The 14,735-nt window shown below is 41.3% G+C and overlaps 1 protein-coding gene across 2 annotated transcripts in view; it reads left to right on the top strand.

Moving 5' to 3' along the window:
* The first annotated feature begins 702 nt into the window (after window positions 1-702).
* DSCAM (DS cell adhesion molecule) overlaps window positions 703-14,735 on the top strand; it is a 462,951-nt gene continuing 448,918 nt past the window's right edge. The window contains exon 1 of one of the 2 annotated variants that reach the window (XM_062602537.1): window positions 703-987. In XM_062602537.1, coding sequence (XP_062458521.1) covers window positions 936-987 — 52 coding nt within the window. In that variant the 5' untranslated portion in view covers window positions 703-935. Of the gene's footprint in view, window positions 988-5,431; window positions 5,546-14,735 lie in introns of those variants that run through there. The other variant, XM_062602538.1, reaches the window with a different exon arrangement.

Genomic DNA, 14,735 nt, shown 5'->3' with positions numbered 1-14,735 from the left:
TATCAGAAGGTTTAGCGATTGGTTTTGACAAGCATTCAACGTTTATCTGAATCTTTCCAGTATCAAATCGGGCATGAAGTCTTGTGAGGAAAACCTGTTCTCACAAGGCTTTTGATTCTCCTGTTTCCAGACCGATGGAAACTACTGAAAAGCTTTGGCTCTTCTGCTCCTCTTTCCTCCTTAACCCCTGGTACCTCTATCACTCTCTGAGTTTATTTTCATTATGGGTTCAGTGACAAAGCTTTAGTTCACCTGAAAATTTGGTGAAGAGTTATAGAACTTGTCATCTTCAGCTTTAAAATAGATTTGAATCAGAAAGAAGACTGTAAATACTTGATTCAGAAAGTTGAGGTCTGAATGCTTAGGAGTGGTATTTATTTCAGCAAAATAGTCACAAATCCTTTTCATGATGCCTCTTCATGTGTTTTCACTAAAAGAAAGGAATAAATAGTTGCTTACTGAAATGTTCCAAGTTTTATTTCTTTCCCGTTATTATCGTAGGGTGGTGTACTTCTGTTTTGATTTCGCTTTTAAGCTAACTGGGACTACAAGTCCTTTCACACTAGAATAAACCCATTGTTAAATCCTACTATAAAATGAAAATCATAGATAAATCTATGACTGAAACTAGTTTACTTAGTTGATAGCCCCTAGCAGTTATCTTTACCTAGTCTGCAAGCTAGTAACTAATACTTTTCTTTCAAGTAACTAATCTGAAAGAACATGGTCAAGAAGACTTCACTTGAGGAAAGAGGTCAATAATAAGGAGGCACAGGATGATTTAGAAACTGAGGGATGACTGAGCCAAGGTATCACCTCTTCCAGAAACTGGGCTGATCAGTCATTTAGATTTTGGTTTCACACACCTTCATTTTTTATATATTTATTTATTTTTTCTCCAGGTCTTCTGACTGTTGAGGACTTCCTCTCTCGCTATGCTTTCTCTTCACTTCCTCTCTGCTTCCCTCCCATTCTTTCTTCCCTCAGGTACTTTTAAAACCATTTTCAAAGCTGAAATTGCAAATGAGATTTTTGCGTCCTGAATGACAATGAAGGGCTCTGTTTGAATAGTTGAATGCTTCAGTGGCAGATATTTGACTGAGTTCCCTAAAGCCCAAAGCCTATGAAACCATCCATGATCTGAATAGAACCAATTACTGCTGCTACTCCCAGCCCAGTTTCTCCTTGGAAGATTCCTTTGTTTGTTTTTTGTTTGTTTGTTTTTTTTTTTTTTTTTAAGTCCAAATCAGTGCAGACTTATTGTAGACAGGCCATTTAATCTTTTTTTTTTCTTTGAAAAAAGAATTTTACTGCAAGACTGATTGCAGAAGTTATAGACCAGATGCATCATCTTCCAATATGGAAATGTGGAACATTCAGCCAGTTGGATCATTATAGCCTACTTAATTTTCACAAAGGCACTTTGCATCTATCTTTTATTTGGTGTATTGGTCTGCTGTGGTCATTCCTTGTGTATCTGCTCACTTAGTATGAGAATATGGTGCACATGCACTGTAAAATTGCTTTGCAGATTGTCCTGGGTTTGGAGACCTTGCCATTTAAGCCTTTCTGTATGCGCTCAACTGAGGGGATTGTTGTCAAATTGATCATGCTATTGGTATTTCTGTATCTACTTTGTGCTGGTGGCTCAAGGGACAGCTTGAGCTTGTGTGGTCTGAACTGTCAACAAGTCTATTGAGGTTCTAGGTACTCCATTGCATGGTTCAAGGACATTGGTGTTTCAGTGAGATCCTAATACAGAACTCTTCTCCTTGTGCTTCCTGCAATATAATGTAATCTGAAATGCTAAGTGTCTGAGGCACATTTAGGGTGATCATCAGCTGATGTGTACTGTTGCCATTTCCCTGTTAACTTCAAGAGATCTTCATAGAGTTTGTGTGCTAGCTGCAGAAAGCAAAAATGATCAACCTGATACAGTCAACCAATATAAGATCTAAGCCCATTTTAAGAATTTAAGCCTGTTTTAAGATTTTTGACTCTTAATCACAGTTACAGTAACAGTTGCATAGGATCTTTCCTTTCCTTTCCTTTCCTTTCCTTTCCTTTCCTTTCCTTTCCTTTCCTTTCCTTTCCTTTCCTTTCCTTTCCTTTCCTTTCCTTTCCTTTCCTTTCCTTTCCTTTCCTTTCCTTTCCTTTCCTTTCCTTTCCTTTCCTTTCCTTTCCTTTCCTTTCCTTTCCTTTCCTTTCCTTTCCTTTCCTTTCCTTTCCTTTCCTTTCCTTTCCTTTCCTTTCCTTTCCTTTCCTTTCCTTTCCTTTCCTTTCCTTTCCTTTCCTTTCCTTTCCTTTCCTTTCCCTTCCTTTCCTTTCCTTTCCTTTCCTTTCCTTTCCTTTCCTTTCCTTTCCTTTCCTTTCCTTTCCTTTCCTTTCCTTTCCTTTCCTTTCCCTTTCCCTTTCCTTCTTCCTTCCCTTCCCTTCCCTTCCCTTCCCTTCCCTTCCCTTCCCTTTCCTTCCCTTCCCTTCCCTTCCCTTCCCTTCCCTTCCCTTCCCTTCCCTTCCCTTCCCTTCCTTTCCTTTCCTTTCTCTCTTCTCTCTTCTCTCTCTCTCTCTCTTCTCTCTCTCTCTCTTCTCTCTTCTCTCTTCTCTCTCTCTCTCTTCTCTCTTCTCTCTTCTCTCTTCTCTCTTCTCTCTTCTCTCTTCTCTCTTCTCTCTTCTCTCTTCTCTCTTCTCTCTTCTCTCTTCTCTCTTCTCTCTTCTCTCTTCTCTCTTCTCTCTTCTCTCTTTTCTTTTTTCTTTTTTCCTTTTCTCGTCTCTTTTTTTTTTTCCTTTTCTCTTCTCTTTTCTCTTTTTTTTTCTTTTCTCTTTTTTTTTTTTTCTTTTCTTTCTTTTTTTTTTTCCTGACGAAGATAGAATTAGGTGCAAACTCCAATTGAGAGATCTTACTGGAAAATGATTGAATTTGTTTTAGGAAGACTTTGATAATTTCCAGCCACTTAATCTAGAATATTCTATTGTAATCAAAACAGAAAAGAGAATTCTCTTTAACTAGACTTCAGCTAGCTTTGATTGCAGCTGGTCATGCTTCATTTTTCAGACTTGAAAACTAGCATCCTGACTGATTTCACGTATTCTGTGTGGAAGTTATCAAATGTCTCCACATTGACAGACTGTTTAATTTAGGTTTCAGTCAAGTTATTTCCTGAGCAATAGAACTAGTGAACCCTGCTTTTATGCAAAATTGTGTCCTGTCTTCCCGTCCCTTCCTTAAGCCTAGCTCAGGACTATGATTATGATGCCTAGTTAACCGGCTGTTGCTAAAAAAAGGTTATGTACCCACTGAAAGTTGGTCCCTTGCCTTTTGGTGCCGCAGAAGGACAAATTGAAAACCTACTGTTTTAGCCTGCAGCTGCTGTTGTTGTTTTGAATAAACTGAAAAGTACAGAAACTTGAGACTGCTTTAAATGAAACTAAAATTTGTCAAGGGCTACAGAGTTATGTAGGTAAGGAAGCAGAAATGAATGAGAAGACAGTATATTCATTCCATGTGGTACAGCGTTGTGTCTGTTAAGACCCAAACATGTTTTCAGCTTCAAAACCGGAAACAAAGCAATTCTGAAAGAACTGCCTGAACAAATCTGTCATGAACTTCTTAAAATTGTTCTCAAATCAATATTTATGCATTTCTGCTAGTCACTAGCTCTCTTCTAAACAAGGAGATTAAAGTATTGTCATTTTTAACATAACTTCAATTCCAATAAAAGCAAACTTCATTCCCCTTCCCCCCCAAGACATTTGTACTTCTCTCTAATTTTTCTTTAATGGCATCAGACTTTCCACTGAACAGCTTCTCTGGTTACCCATGTATTTTTCTTAGGGGCAACCACAAACAGCTAGTCTTTGCCCAATATTGGCCTCATCTCTCCTACTTCCACTTTAGGGCTTTAGTTTCTCCTGGCTGATGTCCCAGCCACAATGGGATGCAGGGAACTAAGCACTTGCAGGATGGCTTTCACTATGCTTCAGGTGCCACGACGGTGCCACTTTGGTTGTGTCAATAATGAAAATGAAGGGCCTTATACAGTGCTTTGTTCCATTCTGTATGGCTTGGCTTTAGAAACATCTCAAGGCAGGTATTCTTCCCTGTCCAGCTGTGTGGCTGAGCTTTCTGCATGTGTTCATCCCAATTTCTTTTTGAGGGACATCCTTTCTCGGGTTTTATTACAGTGAACAAAACTGTGTATTGGCAGCATGGCAATCTCTGGTGCTATAAAGCAGTTAGAGGAAAAAAAAAAGTCCTATGAAGACCCCCAAATGTGAATGTGATCATGTTTGGTAACACATTGGGGATTCTGCAGGTTGAGATTCCTTATTGCTTTGTTGTTTGCTTTTCATCTTACAGATTAAAGTCAGTTGCCTGAATGCTGTTACATATATCCCAATATTGATTTTTTTCTTTTCTGTCCGCATTTAATTTTTTCTTTTTTTTCTTTTTTTTTTCTTTGCCTTTTTAGACCAACCTTCACATCATAGACATGAAGAAAGAATAAGCACAGAAATTGCTTTTAGTTAGAGAGGCTGAAATTTACACTACAGGGGGAAAATTTTGTTACCACAGGAAAAGAAACACATGAAAGGCCAAACAGATCTGGAACTGTGGAAGCACAGGGAGATGTAGATGTATTTTTTTTTTTTTTCTTTCAGTTTCACACAGAATGCCAGTCAATTATTTGATGTTCTCCGCTGTCTGGGCTGTGACCTTCTAGAAGGGCCCCCTCCTCCAGTCCCCCTACACGACTTGTCAACACATTAGTCATATACAACTCAGCTGATGCTGAACGGACGCAGTTCAGCCAACTATTGAGAGGCAGGGCATTCCGCTGCCGCCTTCTATTGGTCTTGTTTTTTTCCACTGTGGAGACTTTGTGGTGCTTTAAGACTGCGGAGGGCTGGGGCTAACGCTCCCCTCCGCTGCGCTGGGAGGCAGGAGGGGGTTGTCAGAGGGCTCATCGCGTCCAGAGCCGCCGGAGAAGGAGGGAGGGAAGGAAGATGCGCCCGCCCGCCCGCCTGCCTGCCGCCGGGCCGGAGGGCGGTGTGTGAGGAGCCGGCTCGCCGCGGCTCGGGGCCGGCCGCCGCCGGGGATGCTCCTGTGCCTGCGCCGGAGGCTCCCGTCACCTGTGGCCCTGCCCCCGCCGCGCCGCGGGCGCCTCCCCGAGCCGAGGACACACCTGGGCGCCGCGCCCCCGCCGCCCGCCGCCGCCGCCTGCCTCTTCTCCCGCCCGAGAGCCGGGCGGCGAGTGTCGGCGGAGCCGCGGGGCTGCAGGCGGGGCTGAGCGCTCGCTGGGCGGACGAGCGGCCCCGCAGGCTCCGCGCAGGCACCGGCCACCCGCCGGCCGAGGGAGGCGGCGGCCGGACCCGGTGCGCGCTGCCCGGCAGCTCCGGCCCGGCCGTGGCCGCGGTCGCGGTCGTGGGCGCGGCGGGCGAGGGCGAGCCCGAGCCGGAGCCCCAGCCCGAGCCCGGAGCGGGGAGCGGGGGAGCGGCGGGGGCATGTGGATGTTGGCCGTCGCCTTGCTCCACAGCATCTCGCATGGTGAGCGCTGCCGCCCCCCGCCGCGGGGCTCCTTCCCTTTTACCCCTCGGGCAAGGGAGCCGGTCGCGGTTGTGCCTTTTGTGTGCGAAGCGTCGCGCTGGCTGCGGGCAGCCGCGGGGAGACGGGCGAAATTGCTCTGTAATCGCTTCAACTCGCTTACCTAGCAAAGTGACAGCTCGTAGCCCAGCCACGTTGCTGTACGTCTGCCTCGTTCGGAATAAGACGGTGCTTAGAGAGACAGGGGTAGTAGTGCTTTTTCTTCCTTTCTGAGCTGGGAAAGTGCAGAAATTTGTTAAGTACCGTATAAATCCGTCTGAGTACATGGGGATAATTTGGAGGGATTTCACCCTGAGCGGTTGCACTGAGATACTGCTTCCTTTTACGTTTTGGTTTTTTTTTTTTTTCATCCCCTTCTGCTTTCACCTGACTTTTTTTTTTTTTTAATTTATGTATTTTGTATTTGCTATTTTAAATTTATTTCCCTTTCACCGTAAAAGTACCTGTCCTCTGTTCTCCCCCCCCTCCCCATTTATGTAAAAATATGCAAGGATAAGCATTACATCATCTGAAAATGTTGAAGACTTTCAGTCAATTATAAAGTTAGGAAGGGTAAACCTGTTCTAATTTTTTTTTCCACCTCTTCATTCTGCAAACTCTTGGACTGACAAACATTTATTGCTGTTTCTCTGTGTCCTTAATAGTGGATGGGGATATTCTGGAGCATTTAGTCATATGTGATTGAAAAACATGGCATATGTGAAAATAGTTTTAAATTGCACAACTTCTATTAAAATGCATATTAGCATTGCAGTTTTAAGGCCAAAAAAAAACAAATTATGCTGTAGTCTGAGGTTCTAGCAATTCTATTACGTTGCCTCCTTCTCAGATCTGAGAATGTAACATTTGCCTGTAATGCATCACGTCCTGACAGTTAAATCGGAAAGATCAGACATGCAATTCTCAAAATAGGCAAAGCAGGTAGAATAGGGAAACGCTTCTTGTATTGCATCAATGCGAGAGAAGCACAGGGCAAAGTGTAAGATTTTCTTGGATGATAGAAATAATTGAACCTCTAGCAGAGGGTGAGGTATGAATGCTGGGTAAGGGTGCCTTCACATCTTCTAAGTATACACTGGATGAGAAAATAGGTTGACAGGCATGGCCAGTCCAGTGCGAATAGCCGGATAGATAGTAAACTAGGAGGTGAATCTTGGTGTGTATTTAGGGCTGCCTTAAAACGTTTGCACTTTCTGAGTGCCACAGATTGCAAAATGATTGAAACCCTCAAACTCTAACTTCAAAATTGTGCATTTCTCCTAGCAGTATGACAATTGCAACAAGTTCTAACATTAAGAAATTATCTTATTTATTTATTTATTTATTGGCAGGCAGCACTGTGCCTTTTTATCTTCTTCAGCCAGATACCTTGGAGGGAGAGATTTGCTGTTAATAAGACTGACAGAATCAGCCTGAAAGTATGCGCTCTTACCGGTGCTATCCATCTAAAACTAGATTTGTACAGGGAAGGACCCTGTTTCTGTCCAAAAATCTTATGGCTTTTTAAAAAGGAAGAGGCATATATTTTGGTCTACTGTACTGATGCTTTAAATTTTATGTTTGAAGCTAGTTAGTCCCTCTTCCAGGGGTTTTTGAAAAACAGAGTAATTTCAGCTTTATGAGGCTGAAATACTGTGAAAATCACTTTCATTTATTCCTTGATCTATAAAGTCAGTAGCAATTTCACTTTCTGTATTCATGTTTTTTTTTGGATCACATTCAAACATGAATTTGTGTCACAAAGATTTTTCTAGGGTTTTTTAGTATATCGTGTAAATGATAGATGCATCTGCACAGGTTCTGTACTGACACACGGCATCACCTGTACATTTGTGAATCTACATTGCTCAAATAAAATGTTTTTGTGTTTGGTGATATTTAAAGATGAAGGCATTGTAGAAATATCTAATGGATGGGTCAATGATTCTTTTCAACTGAAGAAGTGTGTTTTGACATTATACCTGATGTCAAAATGCATATGTATTTAGGATCTTTTTAAAGGAATTATTTTTAAGTGGCGCCTACCTTCATGTTAAGACTGAATAACTCCATTTTGTTTGCTAGTAACCCTTACCTGGACTATCATATCACAGTCAAGAATCAGAGAATAATATTCTAAAGGAATTCAGATTTTAATGCAATCTCATATCAGATATATATATAGCTTTGAAGAAAATGACTGCATAACTAAATAGGTATGTCACATACACATTTATTTTAATTATTCCATCTATATCTGAGCTCCATTGTGTGGAGGCAGTATTTGTTTAGGACTATATCTGGAGAGGCAAGGGGGCAGGCTTTTGAAGGTTGTTTGCTTGGCTTCTGCCATTGCCTTTTCTGAACCCCTTATGGAACTATATAACATTTACTTACAACACAAGCATGTGTATGATTGTTTTTTAATTATGTGTTACATTTCATTCTGATTTTAACTTTAATATGTGTAAGATTCTTCATGTTTATATTCCTGTTGTTGGTTTTGGCTTTTTTTTTTTTTTTTCCTTCTTTTTAAGGGAGCAAATAGCTTAAAAAAAAAAAAATCCACGTTATGGGTTTAATCCTATAGTTGTCATCTTGGGCTATATTTCCATTGAAGATAATGGAAACCATCTGAATAACAATAGCAAGGTTGGCCCCCATATTGCTCTACAGTCTGTCAACACAAATACATTTTTTCAAATTAGATATGAGCAGTGTCACTGGGTAGGCTTTATGTTTGTGAAATAACTTCCTTCTGGGGACAATAAAATACTGACATGCTGTTACAGCCAATTAGTATTTCTGAAGCCTGAAAGAAAACCTTTCCAAATACCTGATTGAACATTTAGATTTTGTAAGGGCTTTAAACTCTCATTGTTGTGAGTTTCTTAAAAATACAGGTATCTATTAACCATAAATACATTGCAGCCTTAGTAAGCGCGTGGGATGATACAGACATCAGTGGGAGCTATGCAGCTAAATTCACCACTTTGAAAGCCTGAGTCATGCAGTTACAATCCTGAGCAATACTTTTGAGTTACTTCACGGTTACTATATCTTTACTACCTTCCACGTTACTATATCTAAGTAGTCCAGAAGCAAGTGTGTAAAATTAACAGTGAAAGTTAGTGTAGCCTGTTTGTAATGAGTAAGGTGCCATTTCACTTATTACAGGGAAAGAAGGAGGGGGAAGGGAGGGGAGGCTGTGGAGGGAGAATGGCCTCCTTCAAAAGCCTTGCTTTTTATTGAAATAAAGATAAATGTGATAAAGTTAGGTCAGAATTAGGATGCTATTTTCAGAAACGACTATCTTCTGGTATCATTTAGTCTCTGCTGTAGGTATGCTGATCCCATTTGCAAGCTTCTTTCTGGCTAGGTTTCTTGTATGCCTGTTGTTCACAGATGTTCTGCTGAAATCAATGGAGCACCAGGAGGCATCCAATACAGTACAGATGAAACTAAAAATAAATTTCCATTAAAATTATTTCCTGTTTGAATCCTTTCCCTGCACTATATCTATCTATGGGTTTTAGCAGCATATTAGAAGTCTGAGAAGGATCACACTGAACTGAGAGCAGGGGTTAGGCTGGAGGATGAGTAGTGAAAGTGACAGTGGTACTAATGACACTCTCCAAAGAAAATGGTGACTCTCAGTGCAAGGGATGAAACTCTTAAGGAAAAGAGCAAACAGCTCTCTTTGTAGAAACTTACTGTAATACATGCATAGCTTATGTGGAATTGTGTAACCAAATCCTCAGTTTAGAAAGTTTAATGCATGTGCAGAAATCATTTAGCTTGGTATGTGCTTGTGGATGGCACAGTACAGCTGATGGTGTTTTTAATCTGGTGTTACTCAAGCTATGAATGGCTATTAATTAATACCAAATGCCAAATAAAGAATAGTTATAGCTAGACACCCGGAGCACACCCCAAACAGAAAGATCTATTTCCATTTAAAAAGACGTGTTTCTCCTCTGCTCAGGGTGAACCTTCCCCAGGCTTCAGGCTGGCGGGCTGTAGTTTTATCACTGTGGAGGGGAGAGCTGGAGCCATGCGACACTAGTGGGCAGCAAACCACACGAGTCTGGCTGCGCTTCGGGGAGCCGTGGTGGGAAGAGGCAGTACGCGATGAAGGCGTTTGAGCTGCGGTTTTCTATCCACGGTCACTAAACTTTTTAACTGGTGGATGCTGCGTCTCCTTTCCCTAGCCCGCAGTACTAGAAGTGTGTGAAAATTAAGGTATTTTTGGTAATGGTTTAAAGTGAAGCTGGTTTCTGCAAATGATAAACTTCCAAACCCTGTTCAACAGCTAACAGATCTGCACTGTGATTTCATATAATCATAGGATTGTTTAGGTTAGAAGAGACCTTTCAGATCACCAAGTCCAGCCACTAAGCCACTTGCCTAAGTTGCACATCTACATGAGATGAGTGCCTTCAGAAGGCAATTCAGCTCGTCTGAGGTTTAAATCTCTGCAAAAGCTGCCTCTGCCTCCCTGAGGGAAGGGGACCAATGCAGTGGTGCTCAGATGATGGCCCTGCTGTGGTAGTAATCCATTACTTCACAAACTGGGTCTGCGGTTTCTCTTCCCCAGTCTGCAAAGTGTGCTTAATTAACTTCCCATGGGTGTGTGGGTTTGAAGTAATCAGTCTTTCTGAAATAGTTTGAGGTCTTCAGCAAAGACTGGGACCAGCTTGTTTGAACCGTATCCTGGGCTGCATCAAAAGGAACGTGACCAGCAGGTTGAAGGAGGTGATTCTGCCCCTCTACTCTGCTCTTGTGAGACCTCACCTGGAGTATTGTGTGCAGTTCTGGCATCCTCAACATAAAAAGGACATGGAACTGTTGGAACAAGTCCAGAGGAGGGCCGTGAGGATGATCAGGGGACTGGAGCACCTCCTGTATGAAGGTAGGCTGAGAAAGTTGGAGCTATTTAGCCTGGAGAAGAGAAGGTTGCCTGAAGACCTCCTAGCAGCCTTCCAGTATCTGAAGGGAGCCTATAGGGATGCTGGGGATGGACTCTTCATTAAGGACTGTAGTCATACGACAAGGGGTAACGGGTTCAAACTTAAACAGGGGAAGTTTAGATTGGATATAAGGAGGAAATTCTTTCCTGTCAGGGTGGTGAGGCACTGGAATGGGTTGCCCAGGGAGGTTGTGAATGCTCCATCCCTGGCAGTGTTCGAGTCCAGGTTGGACAGAGCCTTGGGTGATATGGTTTAGTGTGAGGTGTCCCTGCACATGGCAGGGAGGTTGGAACTTGATGATCTTAAGGTCCTTTCCAACCCTAACTATTCTATGATTCTATATCTTTTAAATATCTCCAGGGACAGTGACTCCACCATTTCCCTGGGCAGCCTGTTCCAATGCTTGACAACCCTTTTAGTGAAGACATTTTGCCTAATATCCAGTCTAAAGCTCCTGTGGTGCAACTTGAGGCCATTTCCTCTTGTCCTATCACTTGTTACTTGGCAGAAGAGACTGACCCCCACCTTACTACCTCCTCCTTTCAGAGTGTGATGAGGTCCCCCCTGAGCCTCCTTTTCTCCAGACTAAACAACCCAGTTCCCTTAGTTGCTTCTCATAAGATCTGTGCTCTAGAACCTTCACCAGCTTTGTTGCCCTTCTTTGGACAGGCTCCAGCACCTCAATGTCTTTCTTGTAGTGAGGGGCGAAAAATACTGGTAACAGTATTCAAGGTGTTTTTCAGTGACATCTCTTCAGTGCTGCTGCATCCATAAAAGTTTAAAGTTGATTTTAATTTTGTTTGTTCTTGTGTAAACTTTTTTTCATTTAGTATACTGATAAATTGAGTTATTTAGGGAAATCTTGCAGGCTTTGATGAGTAGCTCATCCAGAAAGTTGTTCTAGCTTATAAAGTGTGCAAGGCTTTGGTTACAGGAGCAGATGGGCTCAGATTGGACGTAAATTTTTTGTGGTTTTGCCTGTATAATTGTCTTAACACACATGCTGCTCTCTCAGGTGCAGGGCTTGTTTGGGCTGGGGAAATAATCTCTTTTACTTACTTAATAAACGTTGAAGTGACAAAAAAAGCAAAAAGCAATGAAACTAAACATCCAGTAGGTGGAGGTGGCCAGGGTAGTGAATTGAGGAGCAAACTAGATAGAACTCCTTACTTTAGCCTTAAAGTTTACTCCCCTTAAAGTTTAAATTCTTCTGAAAGTTTTCCCCTTAAAGTTTACATTAACAAATTAAGATGTGCATAGGATTATGGCCTGTTTGAACATACCACTCACTTAGCCTTTGATTTTAATTGGAACACACCACTTGTCAATCTCTAGAACTTTTTCACTTTTGCAGTGGGAAAGACACTAACTTCAGCTTTCACTTTAAAAGCTGGAGAAGGCTGAAAAAATATTATAATCAATTTAATTATTCTGAGCTATAATTTTTTTCTTTCTTTAAAATGTTATTTCTTTGGAGTTGTTGAAACTCTGAAAGGACTAAAAAAAAATACATTTAGCCAATACAGGTCTGTAGATCAGAATACTTAATTATTTGAAGGTGAATGTGTAGGTGTATGCGGTTAAATTACTTGTTTCACACTATAGTTTGAGATATTTTACAATCCTTTTTAATCAACACTTTCTTTTCCTTTAACCTGCTATGAAATCAATGAAATTAGGGTTTCTTTTGAAGAGCAACATAATTTGAAATCTTATCTTCTCAGTCTTTGCTGTCTCTCAAAAGCATTTCATCAAACACTGGGATTTTTTTTAAAAAAAAAAAACAAAACAAAAAACCCACAACCTAAAATGAGAAGCATTTCATAAGAGCCTTTCACAGCACAATATTCTAGAGCACTGAAAGGAACCTGTTTAAGAGCACACCACAGATTCCTCAAGTACTTGTTAGCACCATGAGCTTTTCTTGCCATTGCTTTCTTTTTATACTGTCATTCACAAAATAATTTCTTGTTATCGCATAAACTTTTTTTCTTCTTTCTTTTTTTTTTTTTATTAGGACATTGAATTAGTCATCAGGAAAAGAGAAACTAGGGTACATCATATATAGCTTTCATAGTGGAGTGGGCAACAAAAGTTATGATACAAACCGAGGAAACAAAGGCAGGCAAATGGATGGACAAACAGGATGGCAGAGATGAACAGATCTTCCCAGAATCCCTATTTAAGCTATTTTTACTTAGAAGGCAGGGAGTGAGATTTAAGAGTGAGCCAGCAATCCTATTTATAGAAAACCATTTTTAAATGCAAAGGCTTTGAGAGTCACCTCCATCCTAAGCACCAGCCTCCCTGGAGCTCCCTAGTAATTGAGGGAGAGAGCAGCCCAGTGACCCAAGCTGAATCACTGATGTGCCTCTGCGGAAGCTTCCAGACGGACAGTCCCTGCACAGCAGCAGGAGCATGGGCTATGGGGCAGCCTGGGAGCATGTCTGAAAATAGCATCCTGCTACATGTCGATGTGGCAGAGACAAAGGCACATACAAGGACCACCTGGGAAATTTTTTGCCTGGTTAGCATTTAAAACTTCTACATGCATGTCAATGTGTGAGTTGGAGATCAACCATCCTGCTCATGTGGTTCTTAATCTAGTATGTCAGGGATAGCGTTCTCTCTGGGATTTTAAAATATATTTATATTTATACACACACATGTATATAAAAAAATCTGTATAGCTTGTAATTGCTTAAAAGTTTCTGTGTACGGAAAATCTGGCATTTGCTTTGCTGTCCAAGTATACTGATACTGTTTTCTTCAAATTAATTACACAGTGATCCCCTGCAGAAGATTTACAGTTTAAAATTCATGTTTGTACTAGACTAAAAATTATTCTTAGTCATCTTTAGATGACTATTGTGTCATCTATAGTATTTTTTTTAATAAATTTTTAGGAGCCCTCCAATGTCTTAAGTATATCAGAAAATGTTTCTTGGAAGGACCGGGGGTCTTCCAATACAGCTAGAATATAATTGTATTGTACTGTAGTTGCGAATTGTTGCCTGTCTACATAATCTGCTCGCAGTGATTTTATAGATGAGATTGTAGGGTTGCTCTTGTCTATATAAATATCTGTTGGTGTGAAATCCTCCCATGTGGTTTTGCAAATGAATGGCTTGTGCTAAGCCTGCATACTATAAGGGTGTTTGTCTCTCAGTATTTGAGAGTAGCAGCCCTCCATGGCCCCAGTTTATAGGTGCTACAGAATTAAGGAACTTGATGGATGTGTTTGTTTTCAGTTCTGTTCTTTAGAAGCATCTCTGCAATAAAATGTTGTTGTTCAGTAGAATTTCCTAGAGGTTTAGTAGTTAGTATGGAGTTCAAATGCCAAATGTAAGTCTTTGACATGTGGCTCTTGTTTAAGCTGACAGAGAAGGCTAGCTGGGATAACAAAATATGCAGGCTTGGTAGATCCCATATGTTGTTGTTACTGGACTGGAGAAATTGCATGGTAGGATTTGAGTGCACCAAAATGCTAGTTGGCTGCTTTTTCCCAGACTCTGGAAAGGTGATGAATAAAATGTAAGCTCTGGCTTTTACTACATTCTCTTGTGTGACTGTTTTTTTCCATCAGAAGTCACTGTGTGAGGTTGGTTGGTTGGTTTTGTTTTATAGTATTACCTTCTGAAGTCTTTGGGGTTTTCTGTGGGAATGTTGTCATTTGGAATTTTGGCCGTGACTCGGGAAAATACTGTGAATGCATGAAGTCACTTGAAAACTAAGAAATGAGCATGTGGCATGCTGTTAGACTACTTTTCGCTTGAGCTAAGGACAGTGGAAGTCCTTGACAAAGTCCTTTTTATTACAAAAAGCAGATTCTGATGTCCCTGGGGTGGGGTCTTGATGGAAAAGATGTAACTCAAGCAAAACAGGCTTTAGGTGAACCTCAGCTGGAACAGAAAAGGCCCCTTGCAGTTTACCATCCAGAAGGTCCTCCACGCACTGCACGTTCTTCAGCTAAGCCTTTTCATCCTAATAGGTGGCTTTTCTGTGGGGCGGTTTAAAAGTTTGGTGACCTCTTCCACTATGAGAACCTTATCCACAGCCCCACTGTGTAGCGGTTCTAGATTTTTGTCATTGCAAGGGAAAAGAGAAATACAGAGAGTAAGGTTCATCTCTTTATGGGATTTGAGTCATAGGTGACACTTGCCGTGATTTTGTTGTGTTAATTG

Source organism: Pezoporus occidentalis, unplaced genomic scaffold (assembly GCF_034315485.1).
Source record: "Pezoporus occidentalis ecotype Australia unplaced genomic scaffold, CSIRO_AGI_Poc_V1 ctg77, whole genome shotgun sequence".
Classification (NCBI taxonomy): Eukaryota; Metazoa; Chordata; class Aves; order Psittaciformes; family Psittacidae; genus Pezoporus; species Pezoporus occidentalis.
This window is presented reverse-complemented; position numbering and strand designations above follow the sequence as displayed.